This window comes from Psammomys obesus, unplaced genomic scaffold (genome assembly GCF_907164565.1).
Source record: "Psammomys obesus unplaced genomic scaffold, mPsaObe1.curated_primary_1811, whole genome shotgun sequence".
NCBI lineage: Eukaryota > Metazoa > Chordata > Mammalia > Rodentia > Muridae > Psammomys > Psammomys obesus.
In genome coordinates, this window is record NW_026593286.1 from 14402716 (window position 1) to 14429138 (window position 26423).

The 26423-nt window shown below is 41.6% G+C and overlaps 1 protein-coding gene across 1 annotated transcript in view; it reads left to right on the forward strand.

The window, feature by feature from the left end:
- The window catches only part of Epha4 (EPH receptor A4), a 140369-nt gene that overhangs the window by 63318 nt on the left and 50628 nt on the right, over positions 1–26423 (forward strand). The window contains exons 4-5 of the mRNA XM_055616634.1: positions 132–287; positions 17651–17989. Of these exons, the coding sequence (XP_055472609.1) occupies positions 132–287; positions 17651–17989 (495 nt within the window). The remainder of the gene's footprint in view (positions 1–131; positions 288–17650; positions 17990–26423) is intronic.

The following is a 26423-nucleotide window of genomic DNA, read 5'->3' on the forward strand; positions in this document are numbered from 1 at the left end:
CACACACACACACACACACACACACACACACACACACACACACACACTTCTGCCACCAAGGAAATGCTTTCACATTTTGCTCTGTTCTCACCACGGTTCATGTTTGTTTTTCTTTTCCTCCTTCCCTGTAGCTTGCAAAATTGGATATTACAAAGCTCTCTCCACGGATGCCACCTGTGCCAAGTGTCCACCCCACAGCTACTCTGTCTGGGAAGGAGCCACGTCCTGCACCTGTGACCGAGGCTTTTTCCGAGCCGACAACGACGCTGCGTCTATGCCTTGCACCCGTAAGTGGTTTGCCTGTCTCCTGTCTTCTGCGATGCCAGCAGCTTTCATTACCACCTAGCGGGGTGCTGCCAGGACTTTGCCCAGGATAACCTTGCAGGGGGCAAATTAGATCTCAAGCACATAGCCCCCTCTATCATAGCGGGAGAAACGCTTATGAAAAGAAAGGCTCTTTTTCACTGTTTCTGGTTGCCTTCAAAATGCACAGCTGCCAACAGACTAGTTTGTGGAGCAGAAATTGAGTGTTCAGGTTCTCTGACAGTGTAATTACAGCTGAGAATGGAATTTATAAATGGCTTTACCATTGCATCAAGGGCTGGGGGAAATTTGACAGCCACAGGAGAAATAGGTAGAGGACGGGGTTTGGGAATGTGTTTCAGTCCTATAAGAAACAGCTTTGAGTACTCTGAGGTCATTGCTTTGGTTGTCATTATACCTCTTCCTTCTTTCGTCATAGTTTTGTGTTCATAACACTTAGGCCAGGACCCTAATAAATGCTTATTTCATATTAGACACTTAATAAATGCTGGGCTAATGAATAGATGGGGTTGGCAAGCCTGGTGGGAAGGTGGATAGGGAAATCTCTTCACACTTTCTTTGGACAATGTTCCAGAGGTGTCACTATAGATCTTGTAGTAGCTGTGACCTTGAGTAAGGCAGGAATGATGGGCCCTGGGCATTTCCCTCATATTTTACAGTAATCGAGGACTGTCTTTCAGGACATAGCCTGGTAATGTTGCCTACAGGACTTCAAGTTCAGGGCTCGTTTCTTAGACTATGGTTTACTGCAGACTGACTTCTTGGCCTCTGAAGTCTTAATTTTCTCATCTGTGGAATGGATCTAATAAGAGCATTTTATATATTTTTATTCTGGAAAGCTTTACATTTACAGATTTGGGAGATTTTTGCAATACACACAAAGAGTTCCCATTTGGAATGAGACCCAAGTCTAAAGTTGAAAATCATTTCTGTTTCATGTTACCTTCATAGCTTGATGGTAACTTCACAGTGTGTCTCTGTTTTGACTGCAACCTGTTACAGGAAGTCAAGTGTGGAACCTGTCTCCTTATCATGTCACTCCTGCTCAAAAAGTGTCAGATTCTAGAGCACTTTGGAATTTGGGGGTTAGGAATACTTCCTCTCTACCTTTCTTAAGACCATGGTTATTATAGCTTCTGTTGGTTGTGTATCTGTAATGTGTAAAAGCAATCCTACTAGATATGTTTTAGATTTTACTGTTACTATGACTTTTAATTGTTTTGATTATTTTAATTGTTATATTAACTACTATGTATTCCTGATGGAGCAGCCTGGGCCACCATCACTGAACACAGAAACCACTCCTGGATTTTGAACAGTTAAGGTCGCAGAGAACTCTCACTCTGTAACACTATCAAGAACCACCCATCCTTGATGGGAGAAAGGACAGAGGTTTCAGGTCGACCCTAGACTTGTGATAAAGAGAGGACCTTCGCTGAGGGTAATGTAGACACTATGCAGAGGTGATGTGCTTGCCTGGCATTTTGGATGATAAGCTTGATCATATGTTCACATAGTGATGTTTAAGGTCGGTCTCATTAGTTTTATAAACAGGTAACTACCAGCACTGAGACACCCCTGACCAATAGGGATGGAGCTGTACATTCTGAAGACACGGTGTGTACTCCTGGAACATTCTTCTGCCTGGTCTCCCAGATCAAGCATTAAACTTGAAGAATTAGGAAGTGTAGAGGACTCTGGCCTTATATGCCTCCACAGCAGCAAAGAACTCTTAACAACTCTCCTTAAAATAACTTTCTTAGACTAAGTCTTTTGTCTGTATGTTCTCCCTCCACCCTGCCCCACCTTTTTAAACCTGTGTTTTTGGCACACGCCTTTAATCCCAGAAAGTCAGTGGCTGGCAGATCTCTGAGTTCTAGATCAGCCTGATCTATAGAGCAAGGACTAGTACAGCCAGGGATACACGGGGAAACCCTGTCTCAAAAAACAAAACAACATATAAAAAAATTCTCCTGTCCTTTTCAGTATTTTTGTTTTCTGTTAGAGCTGACTTGTCTTAAGAATGAACTCCCTGCCTTTGTCTACACTCAGTAACAGGCAACAAACAGCTCCTGAGTGCTGGGAACTCTCGGGGCACAAGAACAAATTTCAGAGGAAGTATTTGGAGCTGATGTTTACATAATGGCCCTTTATTGGTATGAGGTACTCCACCTATTCTCACACAGACTCCTTCCTCACTTCTGGGTAAGGTTTGACTGTGCTATGAATGTCAGGAAACTTAACACCGAGCATTGAATGGCATGGCTGTTTTTTATTCTCCAGATGCTGATTTGTTGTTGTCCAGTATTCTCATAAGCCATGTGTGCCAACACTGTGACCACCCCTTCCTTGGTACTTGGAAGTGTAGGGCACCTCCAGAGATGATAGCTATGTGAAATTTTACAATGTCAGAAATAAGTTGTAAGCTATATCCCAAAGATGCAAATGAAAAAAAAAAAAATACTGATTTTTTTTTTTAAAACTCATGAACTGAAACGAAAATATTTAAAATCTGATGTGACTTTTCTATTTTTCTTTCCCGTGAGATTGTGTTCCACAAGTTTAAGGAACTAGAGTTGGGAGCTTTTTGAGTTGTGAATAAAGGTCAATAAGGAGCTGCGGGAGCTCTTTTCTCTCGGCTTCTTTGAATCCCTCCTACTCTTCTCTGCTCTGAGGTCTTGTGTACCTTGCCTGTGGGCTAACGGCTGTATCCTGCTGGCTTGCTCCCCAGGGCGTCTCAGAAGAACAAATAGCACTGATGACATCTCCCAGACTTCCCAGCTAGCCGGGGTTTCTAGCACTAACCGAGTTTGGTTAGTGACAGAGAGTGTTTTAGATCACCTGGTCCCAGTTTCCTTATCTTTGAAATGTATTCTCACTATCTATGCCCATTGATTGTTTTTAAAAAAAGAATTAAAATATTTGTGAAAGCCTGACACTTGGTAGGAATCTTGAAGTGTCTCTTTTATCTCTAGTAGGTTACTTCCTTGACCAAACCACCTCTCAGGGAGTGGGCATTACTTACTTACTGTTTACTGACTCTGTCCTGACTTGTGATTTGTGTACTCACGACACAATTAAATTATTCAGCGGCTACACTGAACCCCAGGATCTCCGAGGCAGGACTCAAAAATCTGACTTCTAATCTTGTACAGCTAAGATGGATACCAACATCTCTACAGAGTTAATTTTATTTGTTTATTTATTTATTTATTTACTTACTTACTTACTTACTTACTTACATATTTATTTATTATGTAAGCCTTGGAAGCTTTCTTCTGAGAGGGACACTCAGGGACCTGTTTTATTAGATGAGACAGCAGTGTTAGAATCTGTTTCTGGGGGTCATATTTCTCCCCTTCTGTTGACTAGACTGGAAACTTATTGTTCGGTCTGCAGTCAAGTGGGCACACGTGGCTGTTTAAGCGGAACGCCATGAGCGCTGAGTTTTGCGTTCAGTTGCTCATTTGTGTTCTGCGCATTTCTGGAGCTGAGTAGCCACCTGGGGCTGCTGTAGACGCTGCTAGATATAGAGCACCAATGTAGAGGTTTCTGACTTTGCAGAAAGTTCCATTCATTCTAAGGCTCAGCTTGCCTAGGTGGTTCGGTAAAGCAAGCGGTGGGAGCTCCTCAAAGAACCTCTTGTTCAGATAAAATCCCCTCTATGCCGGGCTTTATCGGCTTCTCTTGACAAGATGTGGGGATGGAAGGGAAAATAAACATCAGGGGGTGGGGGGATCCTTTCAAACAGATTCCTGCCCCTAATCAGTTCTTCCCAGTTGGTTAAACCAGGTGACAAACCCAATCCCTTGTGCTGACAGCCACGATAATCAGGCACCCTCTTTGTTCATTATGCTGTCTTTAACCCCAGCATTCTTATGCAGCCCCGCATTTAGTGCTCACTCACTGTGACGGCACACTAATGAAGAAATAAAACACACTCTCCGAGACTCATTCTTCTAGCCAAAGTGAGACTCTTGCTTCATTGGCTTGTAAAATCAGGTTTTTGTTCACTTGGGGAACGATTAGACCAGGTGAATATGAATCACACCGGCTAATTTAGAAGGAGACACCTAAAAGTCCACACCCCTGGTAAAATTAGGGAGTCTGATAATGAATGCGCTTTGGTTTTTGGAGGACTTTTGAAGGAACCTCTGGTTAGCCTGATATGAGTGAATGTGGTTCAGGTAGGCTGAGATTCTGAGTATTCAAAAAAAAAAAAAAATGTAGCCCATACCTGCTTAAAAAAGAAGGGAAACTCATGGAAAAGATTGATATTATTATTGTTGTTGTTATTTTCTTTCTTCTTCCTACTTCTGGGGATTAAACCCCAGGCCATGCCTACGCTAAGAAAGAGCATCCAGCTCTTTGATTTTATTAAAAATGGGATCTTGTTAAATTTTGTGGGCTAGCCTCAGACTCATGTTCCTCCTTCCATCTGTGAAAATTATAGATCATAGTTGGGTGCCACCAGACACAGCCAGAGCAGTGCCTACATTACACGTCACTGTGGAAGAAGCTACATAAAAGCTACTCACGGGTCAGTAGGACTGGGGCCAGACCTGAGATTCTGCATTTCTGACAATGTTGTCAGTGACCATGTGACTTGGGTGAACCAGGCTTCTATGGAGCCTGAGTTCTCTGTCTGAAGCAGGAGCTCAGAGATTATCTTTCATGCCGATAACTTCCAGCTTGTGGAAATTCTAGAAGGATATTTCAAGGACCCAGAACATTTGCTCTTAATGGAAATCAAAGAGTTCATTTGTCTCCTTCAGAAAAAAAATAACCCAACCCAGCTGGAGGTCATATAATCAAGTCCCCTCACTATGCATGATTTTGGTTTTGTTTTTTGTGGTTCTTTCAGACTCCCTACAGAGTGATGTCAGACAGTAGACATGTAAATTCTTCCCTTACATTCTCTCCCAGGCCCTGATAGAGGAGAAAGACACTGGCTTTCTGCCGATGTTGCCTGTAGACAGAGACCCAAGAATGCAGTGAACCCAAGGACGAATTTGAGTTCTTACTTTTGTTTTCTTTTCAAAGAAATTTATTCTTTCTTTTTTCTTTGAGAGAGGATGTCATGTAGCCCAGGCTGATCTTCAACTCTCTATTGGTTGAGGATGACCTTCAACTCTTTTGATTCTCTACCTCCCAAGTGCATGACACTAGCTCTCCAGCCCCCAAACCCCATATCAAGTATTATCATCCTCATCATCCTCATTATTATTATTATTATCATGCACGTTCTATAACTAAGCTACCTAGCCCCTTCTCCTCCCAAATTTCTGTTTTCCTTCTGGAATGCAGTCTTTCTTCAATGTTGGAAAGGCTCCTGTGAAAAAACAGGAAGTCCTTTATGAACTTTGCGATTAGCTGGTGTTTGGTGATTGTAGTAAGGAGGTGGAGCCAATATTAGGTTTAAGGTAACCATTGCAATTTCTGATACATTTCAAAATATGCAAGCAACATAACTTTGAAGGAAGTCATTAGCTTATCTAACAACAATAACAAAAGACCCCACAATTGTTGCTCAGTCCTGTTCACAAAGTGGCTTTCTGTAAGCCTTCAACCGAAAAGGCATCCTTGCTTTTTTGCTTTTTAATAACCAGTGGTCCACTGGTTATTAGGGTCCAAGATCAGGGGCGCAGCACTCTGCAGGCGAGAGAGCTCATACTTCACAAGGCCAACTTGAAGGACCCCTCTCTTAGTAAATGGCCCGGAGTAATTCCATCAGTTGTTGCAAATGAAAGCAGAGTGATTGATTGACTCATCATGGTGTGAACATCCATCCCCCCAAATTGAAGCTTTTAATCCAACTTAGGCTGAAAAAGATGAAGGCTAATAAGCACAAATGTGCCCAGATCTAGGCTGAAAAGAGGCCTGATTGGAGAAAGGTTCTGGAAGTTGAGGGTATCGAAGTTGAAATGGCCAAGCTCCAAGCAAAGGAGGGTACTGACGTGTGATCCTTGCTGCCTTTGCATTCAATCCTCTAATTGAGTTTAGTGGGCCTCTGTATTTCTTCTAGAAAGTGTATTGTTTTAAAATCACCATTTCAGTTCTATTACTCAAAGCCCTTGCTTCTAATGCTTGCTGGCAGTTATCAACATAATGAACCATAATGAAATGATGAGCAGTCTTCAGTGGAAACCCAGCGATGGTCCCACCGGTGCTGTGTGACTGGGTTGTTAAAATCTGAATGCAAATTAAAAGTAACACTGTCCTTACTAGCTTCCAAGGTCAGAAGAAAACTCTTTTTTTTTTTTTTTCAGAGTGCTCTAATTTGGAGACTCTTGTATCCATTTTAAAACGAGTTCTTAAAGGTACCTCCGTAATTCTCCCCTACCCCAAAGATTAGCAGTGTGGCTAGGGACTTAGGGAGGTATGTCTAGAATAAGGCTTTGATGTCTAAACCATAGGATAAAAGGCATCCTTCAGTTTCAAGTATACAACAACTCTTCCTCCCCACCCTAAAAATGCTTTCTTTCTTTCTTTCTTTCTTTCTTTCTTTCTTTCTTTCTTTCTTTCTTTCTTTCTTTCTTTCTTTCTTTCTTTATCTATTTGTTTATTTATTTATTTTAGGCTCTAGAGTTACAAATACTGTAATGGTGGGGAGGGGGCAATTGTATGAACAGATCAGTGAATATGGGTCATAACCTGTTTGGTAGAAGAGTGAGAACAAAATTTCCCGAGTGTTCATGGGAGTTTCAGGAGGTCCACTGGGTGATTTCTCTAACTGTTTTATCATCTGCGCCATCAATCTGTTTATGCATAAAAACTCTTGAATTCCAAGACCTCCAGGGGAATTTCTTTACATCTTGTAGCAACTCGATATTGTAACAATGTAATTTGTTGATAAGGTAGAAATCAAATCTCGATTTGATGATGGGGAGTGGGTGATACCTACTCCCCATCATCATGGTTGGGTTTTAGTTGGCAATCTATGTTCCCCCTGATTGTCACTCAGGTGTGGCAATCTAGCTAATATGGGCAAAGCAACCTACGACATTGTGATGATCCAGATACAGCTGCCATCTCGTTCCCATTTCTAGGCCACCTGCTCAAAAGTTCAAGGTCTAATATTAGCTTGTGGTTAAGCCATGTTCTCGTTTGTTCCCTTTTGGCATTGTGAGGACAGAGCAAGTATAGGATTCTTCCAGAAAGACAATATAGGAATTGAGGAAGTTGAGAAGGAGGCACTGGGGAGATGGCTTGCTACTACAGCTTTGAGGGCTCAGGTTCAATCTTCAGAACTAGATTGAAAAAGCCAGAGGTGATGGCAGTGCACTGTCAACTTTGGAGAGATGGTGAAGGTATATCTCTGCCCTTCAACTGGCCTTATCAGTGAGCCTAGGTCACCCTACAAAACAAGGGGTGTTGACCTCTGACCTCCACACCCACCGTGGCTGAATGTTAGGTACTAGATGTGGATGGGGTGGGGGTGTCAGGCTGACTGTATGCTAAGTGTGTCATGCTATTCCATAGGGATCAGTTACTATCTCATCTAATCCACCCCTCTGACCTACTTTAAACTGCCCAGGAATAAACAAGGTGCTGCATATTCAAGGAGGAAATGCCTAGGTGTGAGGAACGTGAATCTTTGCTCAAGTGAAAGGCTCAGATAATCTGCCAGTGCCACTCAGACAAGTTACTACGATTTTTCTGTCCCCATGAATAATTAGGAGTGGCTTGCCATCAAGCAAGCCCCATCATTTCTGGATGGCATCTCTGACAGTCCTCACTGAAGCCATACAGTGGTTACGCACAGCATGCTTCTTTGAAACAGGGTCAATTATACATTTTTCCGAGCCCCCCTGGAGTGAGAACCAAAGCTCTTCCTTGCTATCAGCATTTTGATTTTTCTCTTAGCCTGTACTCCTGCTCTGCCTGCTCTTTAGGGCCCAGCTGATGGTGGAGTCCCATTGCAGAGGTATAACTGCTCCTGTGCCCCCTCCTGTGATCTTCATTAGGGAAGGGGCCTTTTATCAGAAACTCCTAAGTACCCTGTTGTGAGGAAAGTAGGAGCCAGGCAGAGAAGACAGCTCAGTGAAGACCAGGGCACTGTCCCCAAAGCAATGCCAGCTAGCCATCTTTGTGAAGGGCAGTGGACTTAGAGAAATGCAACTCTGGGGTGAGTCGACAGACTTAGAAATGTTCCACTCCGTTCCAAAACAAGAATTCACAGTTAAGCCTCATTGTTTCCTGTCTCTTTGAGACGCTGAGGGGATCACTTTGCTTTGGAATCTGAATTTTTTTGATAAAGCTGGAACCAACTTGCTGTGTTAATTCGGTTGAGTTGCTTAGACTACCCTCCTTCCCTTCTTTTTTTTCCTTTGTGTATGAGATGTATCAGTGTGTGTGTGTGTGAGAGAGAGAGAGAGAGAGAGAGAAGAAGAAGAAGAAGAAGAAGAAGAAGAAGAAGAAGAAGGAAGAAGAAGAAGGCGGCCAACATAGAGTTCATTGTTTTCCACAAGGTCTCCCTAAACCTTTTCAGCTGGGCTGGTTGACCAGCAAGCCCCCAGGTGATCCACTTATTTTCACTTCTCCCACAGTGGTGTTACAGAGATAGTGTCATGGTGCCTGGCTTTTGTGTGGCTGCCGAGGATCTGAACTCAGGTCCCCACACTAGCACAGCAAGCATTCTGCCAGCTAAGCCATCTCCCACTTCGTTTAGCTTCTGTTCGTAGCAATTTTCGGTTATCAGATTGCCCTGATATTTACTTTAATTTCATTCGGGGATTAAATTAAAGATAAGGTATGAAAAAGTATTTTAAGAACACCTGCTCATGCACAGTTCAGCTAATTCCTGAATGAAATACCAGTTACACTTTCCTGGGTCCTGTATGTTCCCAAGTGCTCATGTGCAACTGAGAATCTATGAAGTACTTTAGCCATACTCTAGTCAGTCAGCTCATGTAAAGCAACAAGACATCCAGTCAAAGAAAGAAAAGACAAAGATCCCTGGAGAGGACAATGGCAAAACAGGAATAAGAGAAAGAATAGACACTGGCAGAATTACGGCATGCTGACCTCTATGAGAAGCTAAGACTTCTTCCTGACAGCAACAAGTGATGGATGTGTCCAAGTGGTTCAGCTTTGAAATTATGGACAGCTCTGCCTTGGCACTCTTCATTGTTAAGACACATAAACTGCCATGATAAAAGATTGTGCACCGTTCATAAATCTCAAAAGTGGTATCCCTGGACAGCAGTCTTTATGTAAACTAACCCTGTCGTCAGGGTCAAGAGAAAGCAATTAGTGGTGGCAGCATATACAGCTGTCAGAGGAGCAGGGGCTTCATTTCAGAGTCTAAAACGTACACGCCCCCAACTGTTTACTCTGCCTTACAACCTGTCTTTCAGCCAGAGAGAGATTAACAACAAAAGCTTATCTGAAGGGTTGAAGGGCTTTCCAGCTAAGACACTGAAGCATTATTGACAGCCCAAAAGTTGTGCGTGCTCCAAGAAGCCTTATGAAATGGAACTGGAGCCCCAAGGTGCCTCTTCCTCAGAAGATAATGTCTTGTAACTGGTTGCCTTGGCATTTTAATCGGGTGACAGTTGCGCTTAAAGAAATTGATCATGTTAAGAGTTACGTTTCTGCCCAGGCTCCTGGGATGTTCCTTGCTACTTCCAGAATTAATTTCATGGCTCAGGCATTGAATTTTAAAATGGTGATTAAAAATCATTTAAGTATTAAAAAAATCTGTAATGGGTCTGGATGCCATCGTGCCACAGAAGCCCTGCTGCTGTGACTTTTCTGTCAAGTAACACTCCTTGTCTTGGTTACAAACTAATTTTTTTTTTTAATTTTAATATGGTACTGCCTCTTATTTATTTTTTTCTGTCAGCTTCTCTCTCTCTTTCTCTCACACATACCACAAGCTATGGAAATGATGGATCAGATAATGTAGTTGAACTATCCAGATAAAGGAGCTATCACTTACTCAGCCAGCAGTTAGATACTAGGCTGTTAAATACCACTAGAGTGCAGGGAATATAAACAATACACTATGGGCTGGGGAGAAGGCATAGTAGGTAAAGTACTTGTCAGTGAGCATGAGGGCACAAGTTCAGTTCCCAAAACCCGTTTTGCTTTTAATCCAATGTGGTGGCATGCTCTTGTAAACCCAGCCTGGACACCTGCTGGCTAGCCAGCTTAACCTACTTGTCTTGATCCAGGCAAAATAAGGTATCTTGTCTAAAAATCAAAGTGGGACAGTCGGCAAGCAAGGGCTCTTGATGTACTCTGGCTTCCACATGAACAAATATGTACACTCAATCCACATACATGAACATACCCCAAAATAGTAATGAACCAAGAAATCAGAATGGAAACTAATGTTCTCACAGGAAGGAAATAAAAAGGTTATGTGTTGGGGTCTGTTAGCACTTTGATTCCGGTTGTTTGAAGATACTGAAGTTTCAGGTTTTCGTGGAACTTTACACCATATGTCTATATGTGTCTGTTAAACTCACATCCAAATGGACTTATCATACAGATGAAGTATTGGTCTCTTCCTTTAGGAATCAATAAGTACGTTCCAGTTCATCGAGGTTGCGTGGCATGCAGCAGGTGTTGCTGTCGTAGCTTCCCGTGGAGTTAGTTCACATGCTGGCTCCACCTCATATCACACACATTAAGGACCGGACTCGTGATTGGCTGATAGTTTTAAATCATGTGTGTATTTGTGCGGGTGCAGATGTGTGCCAGGGGACTGTGTGCCAGGGGAGACCCGAAGAGAGATGAAGGTACAAGCAGTTGTGAACCACCAGGCAAATGTGCTGGAAACCAAACTCAGGTCCTCTGCAGAGAAGTGCCCAAGCCACCTCAGTTGTATGTGCTGCCTTTTCCCAAAGGGGAACACATGCTCAGTGAACGAGAAAGAACCTCCCTTTGGCGATATAGCATATGATATTTTATGATACAGGAGGATAGGCTGTGATAACCCTTTGTATCTACTATAATATGGCTATAATTTCTTCGGGCCCTCGTGCTGTCAAACTCTTGTCAACCGAATGCAAGCTGACATTCCGCAAGAAAACAGTAATTACCCATTGTAACACCTTTCACCGGTACGTGCTAGGTGATGTGGAAAGCATTTCACACCACCGCAGGAAATGAATGTTCATTTAACTTCTCCACGTGCTGTGCCCATCTTTGTTAGAGCAGTGAGAAGTAGTAGTCCATGTATTTCATTCCATACTCCAACAGTGACATCAGGTATATATCTTAGATTTTAGATTTTAGAAATCCCCTTTATTCATGGCTTCCTAGTCTGACCTTCCTATGTTAACTTAAGCTGCATTTAATGGCCATATGTTATGTATATAACTACATATGTGTGTGTGTATATATATATATATATATATATATGATAAAAATAGTATATATACATATGTATAATTATGAGGGTATCGGTATTACTATGTTATGGCAGAATACCTGACAGAAAGAGAGTAATGATTTATTGTGCTTCAGAGGTAAGGGGATACAAGCCCATCATGGAAGCAAGTTACGGGAGTGGATCTTGTGGTTGCAGAAAGAACAGGTGTGGCTGGTTACATTGTTGAAACTGCCAGGAAGCAGGGGACACAGGTCAGGGTACAATTCATGAAGCCATCACTAGCATACCTCTTTGTCTAATAAAGCTTTAGTCCTTCAAGGTTTCACAGCCTGTGAGCGTTACCTTCAGAGACCGTCTTTTGGGAGGAAGGATCATCTGGTCACCTAAGAGCCTCGGAAAACACAGATATTTATGATTCATAACAGTAGCAAAAGTTAAAGCTAAGAGGTAGCAACAAATAATTTAGTGCCTGGGGGTCACCACAGCTTGAGGAAGTCTGTAAAAGGGCTGCACTGTTAGGGAAGTTGAGAGTCACTGATAGACCCTCTAGGAATGATTGACAAGCTATGGCCAATTTCAACTGCTATCTACTGTTGCCAAGTTTTCTCAGGTACAGCTGTGCCTGATGGTGGCGATACTTGCTGTGGCTGGGGAGTGGTTGTTGCCAAGAGCATATGGCCCATAAAGACTAAAATATTTACAATGTGGCTATGTAGTAAAAAAAAAAAAAAAATTCTTACAAAGAAAGAATGCTGACCCCGCTCTATTCATAAATTAAAGGTTATTGCATTTGCCTTTTGTTTCTTCTGGTAGTATAGTTATTATCTGTGCCACTTAAATTATATTAAAAACAAGAAGGGCATTTGAAATGTGAAAACTTTAAAAGAGTTTCACATACCAGCCCCATTCTTGGGCTGCTGAGACAGAGAATGTTGAGCTTATACATGAATGCTGTGGGGAGATTTACAAGTGCGATTTAAAATGAAACTGAGGAGTGTCTTCCCTTATGAGCTTTCCAGCATTTGATTATTTCATATTTAAAATGGCTTAATTTGATGATAAAAATAAAATTAAATGGGGGAGAAGCTCGATTGAAGTTCTATTAAAGGCAAATAACAAGGCTTCCTTTGGAAATGTTAGATTCCAGTTCTTCCAGAGAGATTTTTAGCTAACTTCGTGATGCGTCATCACTGGAGAACAAAGCACAAGAGGAACTGGAGTCATTCAGTTCTGACTTGACAAAGCTTTAACTGACAGGCCCCGCTTTAAACCCCCAGGTACCGTGGCTAGGCACGTAGTCAGTACGAATAGGTGAGAGCAGGGTGCCTGCTTGCCTATAAATCCAGGGCACACAGACTTTGTATTTAGATGCCCTCAGCCTCTGTTTCCTCTACAAATCCTCTTCCTATCCATGAATCTATTACAAATGCGTGAAAATGGATTGAAGGTTGTTCCCCCACACACACCTCCTCTCCAGCAGGTAAAGAAATGAGACACTTGATAAATAAGGGTTAAATAAACAAGCACTCTGCAGCCCCTCTAGCATTAGTAACCACTGATAGTGGACACGGTCTTTCCCCACCTTTTCTAGTTTGGTTAGTCTATGGGAATGAGTCCTTCACAGACTTAGTGCTAGTGAACCTGCCTGAACTCAAGAAAGCCTGTGTTCATTCATCCACACGATACAAGTTACACTCAAGGACCTTGTTTGCTATCCATCCATCTACCCACTCATCAAACATTTATTGAGCTTTCTCTGAACTAGATATTTGGAAATAATGGTAGACAATGGGAAATAATGAGAACATTGATTCCCTCGAGGATGACTGAGACACAGGTGATAGATGGGGACAGATGTGGAGCGGATGTCTGGTTAGTAAGAAAATGTCAGGCATCAAAATTGAATTGGGCCACAGAAACAAGAAGCTGAAATGGAAGGAGTACTGGACTTGCTGCCAGTCTTGTGTTCTGGCTAGTATTGATAGATTTTAGAAGCTCCTTTTTTTTCCTCACAGTGACCCATAAGCAATCTGGTGTCAATGTGTGCTCAATAAGAATAGCATACACAGAAAGACTAGAAAACTTGATCACATTCTGTAGTAGCTTTTGCTGATATAAAGTCCTGTGGTCTTTTTCTAACTGTGCATTTGGGGTTGGCTCTAGGCACCTCATGGCTACCAGCATCCAAAGATGGTCTGCACCCATATCTAATATGATATGAACAACACCATTTTCCCATAAATTTTAAATATTTTTTGGTATACTTATAATTAATATAACACTATCTAAATAGTTATACTGTATTATTAAGGGGAATAATGAAAAAAGTTGGCCCTTTATGTTCATGAGACCATGTTGGGGTTTTTTGTTTGTTTGTTTGTTTGTTTGTTTTGTTTTTCTTCTTGGTTTTTTGAGTCAGGGTTTCTCTGAAGCCTTGGCTGTCCTGGAACTCACTTTGTAGATCGGGCTGTAGATCTTGAACTCACAGATCCAGAGAACACACTCTTTCTTGAATACTTTCAGTTGGAGACCTGGGAGTGGACCATGTGTGAATAGAGAGCCCCACTGTACTTAGAACTGTAAACTTCACTTGCAGATGGGCTTGTCTCTGGCCAGGAAGGCAATCTCTGTTAGAGACTTGATTATTACTAGAGACTCAGATACAAGATTTAAATGGAGGAGAATAGGTCGTACTCAGAGGTTTTTTTGTTTTGTTTTGTATGTTTTCTGTAATTTTGCTGAAGCTTATGTTTCTCAGCATGTGTGCTTTCCTTTAGCTATCCTTGCAAAGAGTTGCAGCAGTGAAGTTAACTATAGCTGGAGACCTCAATTGGCTTTGGCAGTCTTTAAGTCCATTGTTTCCACCTCATTGTCTTGAGAAGATTTTCTTTTCCTCTTCTGAGGAAGCAGTGACTCTTCTGTAAGTGAGGAACATACTCATCCTATGTTTATCATCTTTTAATTGGCAGGAGTTATAAAAAGAAACCACAATCCCACTGACAACGCAGCCTCCATTATGATGTTAGCTTGTAAAGCATGCATGCCTTTCTGGGTCTTTGTAGGCCAGTGTGATAATCATATGGGGCGGGGTTTTCCATGTTTCATTTCCCCCTTTATCCTACAACTGTAATTGTCCAATTTGTACACAGCTGCTACTATGTTCTCATCATGTTCCAAGACAGCAAAATAGGACACACAAGCTGTGCTGTTCTCTAAACCATCCCTGGAGGCAACATCGAACTTGAACTTGCTTCTTAATCTTTAAGCATCTACCTCAAGGCCTTTAAGAACCAAGAGGGCTGTTTGAGACCATCACTTGTTTTCCTATCAACCCCCACCCCATTCCGAAATCCTGCTGCATCTTTGCATTGCTTTCCTCATGGCAGTGTTACATCTCCGGGTCCTGTGACCATTTAGTTTTCTGCTCCATTTCTTCTCTGTTTAGACACCACGGTGCCCCGTCCTACATACTAATTACTGACTTTTTGCCTCTGCCATGCTTGGTTCTTTGTGTCACATTTTCCCATGTGAAAGTGGACTGGGAGCCTTGGCGAGGAGGTTAATGGTTTCAGAGTCACTCTTGTTTAGCCCTGGAAGTCGCAGCAAAATAAGACCCAGTGGCTGACCTATTTTATAAAGCAGACTGTGGGCAGCTTCAGCTGCAGACCAGTGATGGCTTTCACCGTGGTGGCCATCACAAGCCACAGAATTTGAAGAGTGGAAAATGCAAAATCCTACTTAAAGTGACACTTCTGCCTGGTGGAGCAGAAATAATCCCAGACTAGGACACAGTACTTTGGGACATCAGTAAACTTCTGTTATGAATTACATTATGTCAGCTTTCACTCTTGTCTATCTACTCTCTGCATCCCAGTTCCCTCATCTTTAACATTTGATACTGACCACCATATTTGGCTCTTAGAGCCTGATATTTTCAGTAACTTTGTTTATATATTCTGAAGCTATTTATTCATTCTTACTCTGTCCTAGTTGCTGTGTTCAAGACCACAAATCCAGTCTTAAAATCTAAATAAGAGAAAATTCATATTTTGTTTCTGGGGTTTTTATGAAGTAGAGTTAGCTGTAACACAAATTTTGCAATAGTTCTGTTCCTTTTCCTTAAGATTTAAAGGTTGGGGGGATAGATCTTAGTTAGGGCTAAGGAGATTGGAGGTAATTAGTCTCAAGGGGAGACAGGGAGAAGTTGCTTACCTTTTAAAAATAACTTCTTTAATTAAGCCATATGAGAGAGAAGAAGGGGAGATTTCCCACACAGAACATTTCCACCAAATCCATTGGCCCCATTCATCACTGCAAGCCAAGTAATAAATATTGAATGTGACTATATGTCCACTGGCTAGCTGCTTCACTTCTATCTCCATTACTGCTTTGGACCAGATTCAGGGTTCCATTGTGGCTAACGGGCAAGGTGTCAATTTCATGCAGGCCTCTAGTTAACTTCCCTTCTAGAGGCAAGTGTAAAATTACCTTCAAAGCAGTCATCCCCAAAACTTGTGGCGTGTGTGGGTGTAGGAAGAATGGGTTGTATAGGAATTATTATTTTATTTTATTTTTAGCTATTTTATTTGGGTTCTTATATCTATCACCTTCCTCTACCCCAATCCCTTTCAACCCCCTACACTAGGTAGGTGAGAAAGAAGGTTAGAGGGGAAAAGACAGTGGATGTCTTTAAACTGCTTTCTTGGGACAATTCCAATCTTTGTTGTCAGGATAGCTCCAACTTCTCCTTAAACAGAAACAACAGGAATCAGGAGGAAGAACAGAGCCTTCCTCTTCAGAGCACCCCCAGACCGGCCCCTCTCGGGACTCTGGCATTTATCTCTTCTGCAAAGTTACCAGAATGCCAAACTATCCTCAGCTGGCAAAATCACACCCTTGCCAGGGTACTAGGCAAATCATATTCACCTGCTGTGAAGCAGCCTTTTGTAGGATTAAAACAAAAACACATTTACATAACATAATTGGGTTTTTAAAGAAACCAAAATTCTCACTACAGGTTTTTTTTTTTTTTCCAAGAAATCTCACGTTTTTGACTCTTGTTTGTTTGTTTGTTTTATTTTGCATTTTTAGATTAAAGGTATCTCTTAAACTTTTGAAACCGAGTTAGACCAAGAAAGCCCCTTTCTCCTCCCTCAATCCCAGTCTCTACTTGACAGCAGTTAGGACATAGCCTCTTGACTAAAGGGTCCACAATCTTTCATTGTTTTTCAATATCTATGATGCTTTGAGTAACCAGTCATTTATTATGACAGTCACCGTCATTTCAGAAACTTTGATGTCAGTGGGGATGAATGTGCTTTTATATAGCCTGGTGCATCTCTAGTCTATCAAATAGTCTATCAAACAATGATAGGCTAGAGTAGGTTTCTGGTAGTCATAGACAGCTCTGAGATCTCTCAGCAGCTGTGTATATCTTTGACATCTTTGCAGTCGTGTTAAACCAGTTCCTGCTAATTACCCACCAGTGGTTTTACTCTCATCGCATCTGGGGCTGCAGATCCACTTCTATATAGCCTTGGTCATTTAATTTGCTATTGATAATGTGTTTCTACTGAGCAATCTGAACATGTCTTCAAAGGCAGTCCCTAAGCCCCAGCCATGAGAACTGAAATCCCATGTGTAGAGCCGACTCTCAGAAGGTAAGATTGAGACCAGATAACGCATGCTGCTTTGCTGCCAACCGAGAACAGGCCTGGGCTTCAAGCCCGCTCGCTGTGGAGTGGTTTCATGTCTCTAAGTGGCGTGTTTATTTGCACTGGAAGTAGAATGACACAGACATTCACAACTTCTATCGTATTGTTCTTTTAAAGGATCCTTTTTGTTAGCTTTCTTTGCCTTTTGCTTGCTTTGCCAAATGGGCCTCCCTCCTCTCCTAGAGCTACAGAAAGAATAATGCAAATTCTGACGGAGTCCAACGGGATCTCAGTTCTTGGTGTGACGCTCTGTTTTTTTTTTCCCCAGGCCCACCATCTGCTCCCCTCAACTTGATTTCAAACGTCAATGAGACGTCGGTGAACTTGGAATGGAGCAGTCCTCAGAACACAGGTGGCCGTCAGGACATTTCTTACAATGTGGTCTGCAAGAAATGTGGAGCTGGTGATCCAAGCAAGTGTCGGCCCTGTGGCAGTGGAGTCCACTACACACCACAGCAAAATGGCCTCAAGACGACCAGAGTCTCCATCACTGACCTCCTAGCACATACCAATTACACCTTTGAGATCTGGGCAGTGAATGGAGTGTCTAAGTACAACCCTAGCCCAGATCAGTCAGTGTCTGTCACAGTGACAACCAACCAAGCAGGTAGGAAGGAATTAATTTTTATGTACTATATAACTCTGAATGCTTATGGAGAAAGTCATAGGTGCTGATAATCATGAATTACAAAACCCATTATAAATCTATAAAGCTGTGCTAGAATACAAAATATCTGGAGGAAGACAGTTACTAGTTTAGCAACTTCAGACAGATAGCTTCGACAGCAGATGTATACCATTTCTGGTATTAAGCAATAGAAATGAAATGAGGAATCAGACAGTGTGATTAAAAGATGATGAAACATTAGTAAACTGAGTCACTTGGGTGCATTTTTTTATTTTATTTGCTAAAGTCTTTTTAAGGTTTAACTATTTATGTGTGAGTATGGATTCATGTGTGTGTAGGTACAAGAGCCTATGAGCACCAGAGCACTAAGGGACTGAAAGAGCCTGGTGTCCACCTCTCCACCATTTCCTTTAAGGCAGTGTCTCTCCCTAAACCTGGGGCTTGTTTGTTTGTTTGTTTTGTTTTGTTTTTTTCTAGGCCAGACTGGAATCCAGCAAACCTGGCTTCTGGTGATAACCTGGCTTGTCATGTGATCACTGGGATTCAAACTCTGATCCTCATGATTGGTTAGGAAGTACTCTTAGCCAGTGAACCATCTCTCTGGCCCTTTTGTTTGATGCTTAACCCCCAAGTGCTTAGATTGACATAATAGCATTTACAAATGACATAGGATCATAAAATTGATGTTACTAATACAGTGTGCTACCTTGGCGTCTGCTAAAGTATCCAACAAAAGCCTTAGCAGCTATAATTTGGATCTTGTTCTTAAATGTAAAAGACCATCAGTAAAATACATGGCTTTATATCAGAACCAACTGTGTAAATCTTACTTCCACTTAACAAAAGTAGCCTTAAGAAGCTTGCTCATCCTGTGTCATGGACACACCCATAATTTCAGTACTTAGGAGATGGAGGATGAGGAACTTGGGGCCAGCCTGGGCTATGGTCACACCCTTTCTCAAACTCCACCCTACCTTCTCAAAAAGGATGCATGCTAATTTTGTAGACATTTGCCTAGTTGAATCTGAGTGACCTGAGCCACAGGAGGTGGTAGCTCATCCATTTCTTGTATAACACACTTCAAAGAGATGTAACTAGAAAATGTTCTTCAAGTGCTTTGGCTGAATTAATTACCAGTCTGTTACAATCTTGAATATTTCAAAGTGCAGGAAAATCAGGGTTCACACGTGGAGGTCAGAGAACATCTTGTTATTTTGAATCATAAATATGTCAACTGGGCAAGCTTTTCATATGTATGTTCACATGTGTGGAGATGATTGTGTTTCTGTGATTGTGCATTCTTGCATGTCCACATGTCAGTCTTCTTAAATTTAGTCCTTCCCCCCCTCATTCCACCCACAGTACTGGACAACTGCTCTTCCATCTTCAGTCCTCTCTCTTTCACTGCACCTTTTCAGTTACCCTCACACAAATAAGAGAATTATGTTCTTGACCAATTTACAGCTAGGACTGTACCTTTTGAGGCCACATCTATTCAGGGTCAAGTCTGAAGTCACTCTCTGGCAGAGGGCAGCCCCTGGGAGGTGGGCTGCAGATGCACTTAACCTCCACGGGCTTCAGGAAGAGACTTCCTTGTCTTCATATACTCAAAAGGACTCAAGCCAAAAGATTATGTCACCCGCTACTATATGCCAAAAGGCCCAAAGAGCACAGCAAAGGCATGTAGAAAATCTTCCCCACAAAAAAACACGTGCAAGAACTTTATTAGGGATGGAGGAAAGAGTCAACATTTTTATGAAAAATGCTGTAACTATTTTGGATCTAGTGAGGTATCTTTTCCCCCTGTCACGTTGAGCCATCCTGTGGGGAGGTTTGTTTAATAGGACAACATTTCGTCTCTTAATTTTAATTTTTCATGGAGGTGGATGCTGGGAAGCTGTTCAGAATTAAAAATAAATCTTTCAATAAGGAGACCTCCTATGAGGCTGGCCACAGAGTGTTTTGGCTCAGCAGAGAACTACGTATGTGCACAGGGCCACTTCAGTGTCCTGCCATAACCTTTGAGGTCCACTGATTCAAAATGATTGGGTAGTTTATCTTTGCTTAACAAACCTCTTCTTCATAATAGTAAGGATTAATAATGTAGGCCAAGTTCCTGGGTGAGTGTAACAGTAGTCAGCTCTATCGAAGCTCCCCTAAGCATATTTACATATGCACAATTATATTCTAATTGCATTTGGTTCCATCGTTCCATTAAATTACATTCCTTAAGGACCTGTATAGGCAATGACAGCTTACTCTCTAAGGAATACATAGGATTAATGGATGTTAGGATTTAACACCCACAACAGTTCTCCACCTTTGCTGTGTTTTCAAGGTTTTTTTTTTTTGTTGTTGTTGTTGTTTTCGTTTTTGTTTTTTTACTGTTTTTTTTGTTTGGTTGGTTTTGTTTGTTTGGTTGGTTTTGTTTTAAAAACAAACCAAGTACTGAATAACAAGGAGAAAATCTTAGTGTAGATAGTGGCCTTTCCTTCCAATTATTAGGAAATCAATAGTATTCCTGTATTCAGCTTGGCCTGCCTCCCATTGTGAAAGGGGTGTGAAGTTTGGATTTAGAGGGGCTTTGATGGAAGGCAGTGTGAATGGGCCATGTTCTATCAAGAATTTGTAAACCATTTGAACCCAGATAAAGCAGTAGCCTTTTCCTCTCCCCCTGGGTTAAAAAACAGTTGACACAAAAGACAAAGGGAATCAGGGTATCTGGCAGTTGGTTATTGATAAGGTGATGATGAATGCCAGCTTTGTAACTAGCCAAAAGGTCTTAATGGGGTGACAACCAGTTGTTACCCAGTAGGCTAGTGGCAAGGGTCCCACCGGAAGGAAGCTGGTGCTGAGGCTGAAGAGTGAGCATTCTGTATGTGGTATGAAAGTACAGAGTGGTTTGCGTTGAATGTATATTACTTTGGAGTACCTATTTTCAACAAATGCTTAAGGAGAAGTCACTATTCCACTCCCCACGTCAGGAGTGATGAAGGAGGTGGGATGGGGCAGTGGAACTACCTAAAGAGTCATCACATTAGAGGTTGAAGGGGGGAGCTCCTCCCAGGCTTCCTGTTCTTCATGACAGGCAAAGGAGGGTAAATTGAGGCTTTGCTTCCTGTATCTTCCATCCTGTAGCAGTTGTTCTGCCTTTTGTTTAGGAAATTGCTTTAGTGTTTATGAGAAATGGATATGCAGTTTACTTAGACTCAGGCAGACCATCTCAGGCAGTTGGATACAGGGCGTGGTCCTAGGAGAGAGATGCTGTGTAAATGAAACAAGTTTTCTTGCTACGGAACAGGATTGTGATCGTTTTCCTTAAAATGTCATGGGAGCAGCCAACATTAAATTAACACTGCTGAGTCGTTTCTGCTTTGCGTTCCCCAACCTTCTCAGGATTGGTTTGTCAGCTTGGAGACTAGATCATACAGAGAGGGAAACATACTGGTTTGTCTTAAATCATTATTAACCTGACATCCACTAGTAGTTTTCTCTACAAATGCTAAACAAAGGCAGTGGCATTTGTTTCATAAAGAGTATTTTTGTTTGTTTGTTTGTTTGTTTATGTATGAGAAAGGGTATATCAGTAGGTAAGTTTGCACATGATGGCATATGTATGGAGATCGAGATCGGGAAATAATTTTCTGGAGTCCATTCTTTCCTTCTGTCATGAGATAGTTGTAAACACTTTAACCTGCTGAACCATCTCACCAGCCCCAATGTACATTTTGGGTTTTCATTTGCATATAACCAGGTGGGAAAGATCTGGCTACCTCTTTTTCTGGTAGCAATAGTGCTGAGGACTATCTGTAATACTGAGACCAGAAGCATACATTATAGATATAGTATAGATTATATGATTATCCAAACCCTCCCAATTGCTGCCGTTTCTATGGAATCCTAAGCATTCAAATCCTAAGCCAACAGCCAGCATGACCTTGGAGCTTATAGGGCTGGACTCTTGAGGCTAACGTTTAGAGGTGGACCTAAAGAGCAATTCCAAGGTTGGGAGCAATTCTGAAGGGTTTCAGTACAATTATCATTATAACTTTGCCACACTCGTGTGTGACTTTACAGTAATGCTCATCTCTTAAGGGTCCCATAGCCATGAAGCAGTTGGTTTCCTTGGTTTAGCTGTTGTAGTCTGAGAACTTAATTTAGTCATGGGTGCTCTAAGGCAGATGTCTGAGCCTTCAGGAACCTCTCTGAAGACCTTTCCCAGTTGCGTTGCCATTAGTTAAACTGGTAGTGCTTGTTAGATTGGCATTGTTCTCTAGAGCTGCACAGTTAAGGAAACTGCAAGAAGAAAGCCACACCACCAATATAGTGGCTTGGCATTTTACCATAACACCATTGTACCAACTGTCCTAGTAGTTATTTAATATGTTTGTTGACTTAACTTTTATTTACAGTAAAAACAAATGGGTTAACTCTGTATAGTAGTAATACATCCAATAAACTCAAAATAATGAGAAAAGAAAATAATTAAGTACAAGAGGCACACTGTCTGTTATTACTCAACTGGTAAGTTCCCATTCTTTCCTTCTCTGCCATCTTTTAATTAGACACATTATGTTATTTGAGTGGGATAATGGAGAACAGTGGGAATTCTCTTCCCCACTGGGTATAATTGCTACCTGTCTTCTAGACAGGAGAAGAAAGCTTCAGAGAAATGGTGGGAGAAGGAAAAAAAAAATCTTGGGGCAATTGAGTGAGGTGATAACCATAGGCATAAAGGAGCAGATTTTCTGGGGTCTGAAGCTGAGGTGGGTTTTGTGTGATTAAGGGTGGAATAGGGCTCAAAATAGAAAACAAAACCAGAAACCAGAGTTTGGGACCCATATGAAAATTTTTAGCTTTCCTATGCCATATTCTGACAAGGTTAAAGAGAATACAATTGTCAGATAAGGAGAGCTTTGCATTATGCTCAAGGCGAAAAAGGAAGAGGAGAATTTGGCTTTATATGAAAGGTGTTGAAAACAAGGTCATAGCTCACTAGGCATCTGGCCAGTGGTTAGGTGTGAGAAGTGGAGGCCATACTGGAGTTAGCCAGAAGGAGGATGTGAGATCAAAGGACATGCAGAAAGCACATTCCAAGAATTATGGTGGAATACAACGCTCAAATGAAGTGGGCTCAGGACCAAGGCATTTCTTTAAGCTTGAAAAAGGAGAGAAAACAAATTCTTCACAACTTTTTTTTAGCTGTTTCAACATCCTACCTGCCCTATACTCAAGACAACCCATTAAAAATGGCTTTTGTATTTCTAAAGGGTAAAAGATAGTCAGGAGTTGAGTAACAGTTTGTGGCATTTGGACATGTAGAGTTCGGATTTTGGCATCTAAGAATAAAGTTTTATTGGAACACAAGGCCAGTCATTGGTTCACATACTGTGTAGGAGGGCTTCCGGCTGCAAAAGCATGGGAGAGTGAACAGCCAGCAGTGTAAACATAATTAACTCTCTGGCTTTACATTTATATTATAAGCTGGTCTCTGCTCTGGAATACTAAGTCAAGTAAGGGGAGTAGTCAGAGCGGGGGTTAAGATGTTGAAATGGCCATGCCACTTGTGGGAAATGGTGCTTCAGGGGAAGGATGTCGTGGTTTAGCACTCTGGTTAATCCATATGAGACAGTTTTTATTTGGCAAGATCCATTATTTGTAAGGTGTTTTGATTGTGTTAAGAAAATTAGCCAAAGCAATTACGATTTCAAACATTGCTTTTGCTTCCTTGGGCCACAAATCTTTTCCCCCTGATACTCACATTTAAATGTGTCTTTCTTTTTGATGTTGGTGTGCACAGGTTCTCTTCAAGTTACTTTTTAAATTTTTTATTTTATTTGTGTGTGTGTGTGTGTGTGTGTGTGTGTGTTCATACGTGTGTGTACATATGTATGTATGGACACATAGGCCATGTCAAAGGCAAATTCTGGAGTCAGTTTTTACCTTCTACCTTTATTTATATGGGGTTTCAGGGATTGAACCCCAGCCATCTGTCTTGCTCAGCAAGTGCCTTTCCTTGATCCTGGTTCTCATTTGAAGTCTACATCCTCACCACATTGAGTCTTAAGATAATCACATGCTCTGATTTGTTCATGCTAGCCTCTCACTGAGATGATTTCCTGTCTGCTTTGATCTCCAGGAAATCATGGTATTTTTCCTTACCTATACATTTCCTTACCCCTACAAGATTTGAAGGGAAAAACAAATGGTAGAACTCGGTAAAGAAATCTTTCTGAGACTGTGCTGATATGGCCTCTGCGCATCCTTCCTTGTTGGTGCATAATGTTGGCAGCGCAAAAGTGGAGGCCGGTTGAGAGACCTTTGTTTGCTAGGATAATTATAAGCTTGACCAAGCACACAATGGTCTTCAGAGGAGCCAGGCTGTGCTTTTCTCATTAACGGCTCTGCTCCAGCCTCAAGGTCCTGGTTTAGTTCAAAAAGTCCTTAGGAAAAATGTATTTGAAAAACATATAGTACATTGTTTTCTTTTTAGTTTTTTTTAAAGAAACTCTTGATTTAAACTCAATACCAAAAAGTCTTATTTCTATAGAATATTGCTGCTTTCACTAATTAATAAGCCTACTCCTTAATTCATAATTATAATTCTAAAATAAAATACATAAGCAGTTCTAGAAAATATTAGCCTTTTTGTTTGGGGAACTAGGATTCCTGGATTCATTTTCATAGTTAGTACCATAAGGCCTGGTGAGGAGAAAAATAAAAAAATAAAAAATAAAAAGCCTTCCAAAGGAATCTACTAAATTATCCAACTTCAAGGTTGACTGAGCAGCGTAGACAAATGGTATGCCTACAGCGCCTAGCGGTGATTATTGTGTATAAGTGAAAGTTCTCATTGTTTAGAGAGGTAAATATTTCATTTTCAGAAAATGGACGTTGGTTTTTATTTATACACCCAAGCCAGAGAACACTGTTTTCCTTAACTCCATTTGCTTTGCTCCTACATAAATACACACACATGTTCATCTGTGAGACGGGAAAGCCTCTCTCCTGCATGCTTTTGGCAGTCTAATTCTGCTTTCTTTCTCATTTTTCAATGTTGTTCGTGTTACATTGACCTCCACTGCCAACTGCTACATTCTGGAGAAGCCATCAAGAGATCCAAAAAATAAATGCCTGTCTGAGGTGAGAACCGAAAAGTGCAGGGCTTACCAGTGTTTTTAGGTGGGTTTCTTTCTCCACTCTCTAGATGCCCTTCCAACTAGTGAAATTAATCACTGTCTCCTCAGAGAAGCCAAAGGAGACTAGACTCCAGTCTGCAATTGAACATCAATAAAAAGATCCAGAGAATCTTTATTGAAGCTTCCATGAACACCTTGCTGATATCTCTAAATGGTTTTTATTTTTTACCTTAAATACCATGAAAACCTAAAAGTCGTGTTGTCTTGAGGGATCTGAAGTCTTCAGGGACTAGTTGGAATCCCTGTCCATGTCTCCCAAAGATAGCGTTGTTTTAGGCAGGAAGACATTGCATGTGGTCTTCAGGTCTAACTCCATATCAGAAAATATGGCGTTAGGTTTGTGATTTGCCTTTCTGTTGGAACACTGTTTATCAAATTAGCCTTTCTATGGGGGCCACCTGGCCCTGACGCCCTCAATATATGACCCTCCTTCCTCCTCCTGGGCCAGAAGTACAATGATAAGAGTTCTCAGCTGTACAATAGTGACAAAATAGAGATAGTGCCACATCTGTATGGTCACCTGCTTCATGAACATGGTGGCTTCCCTGAGAAATACCTCTCACGTATTGCTATCTAATTTTGAAGGACACAGCATGTGCCCCAAGCCAGGCCTGGTCACCCTTCCTCAATAAACAAACCAGCCAGGTTAATAGCACTAAGTAGAAAAAGGAAATTTATTCATTGTTACCATTTGGGAAAGAGGGACAGAGTTCCATCCAGTAAAGTCCCAAGCCTGTCCTTAAGGTCCTGAAATGAGGTTAAAGTTTAAATAGAGGATTAATATGCACACCTAAGCAAGCCCAGTCGAGGCGTGGGCCCGCTCACCACTGACCCTTCATCGTCTGCGCCGCAGTCCCATCCTGTAAGCTGCTGTGATAAGTTGTTAGATCTGTGTGAAATCTTTTTGCAGTTCTCTGGCTGGTACTTCTTGTTCTCCCAGAAGGAGAGTCCTTGTGTGTTTGTGTATGTGGAGGTAGGATATCTTCCTTTCTGCTGAGCTCATTACAGTATGAGGGTCAGTGTTAGAACAGAGCTGTGGCAATCAGGCTAAACAGCCTTCAAAATGATTACTTTATAGACAGAGTAGGCAAACAACCCTTACTTAAACTTGTTTCTCTATCTGATGAATTAATTGCTAAGGCTTAGACTGCAGTTCTGTACTGCGCCATCTTTTGTGTTTTGTTATAACAAAGCGCAGGGACCACTTACTAAAA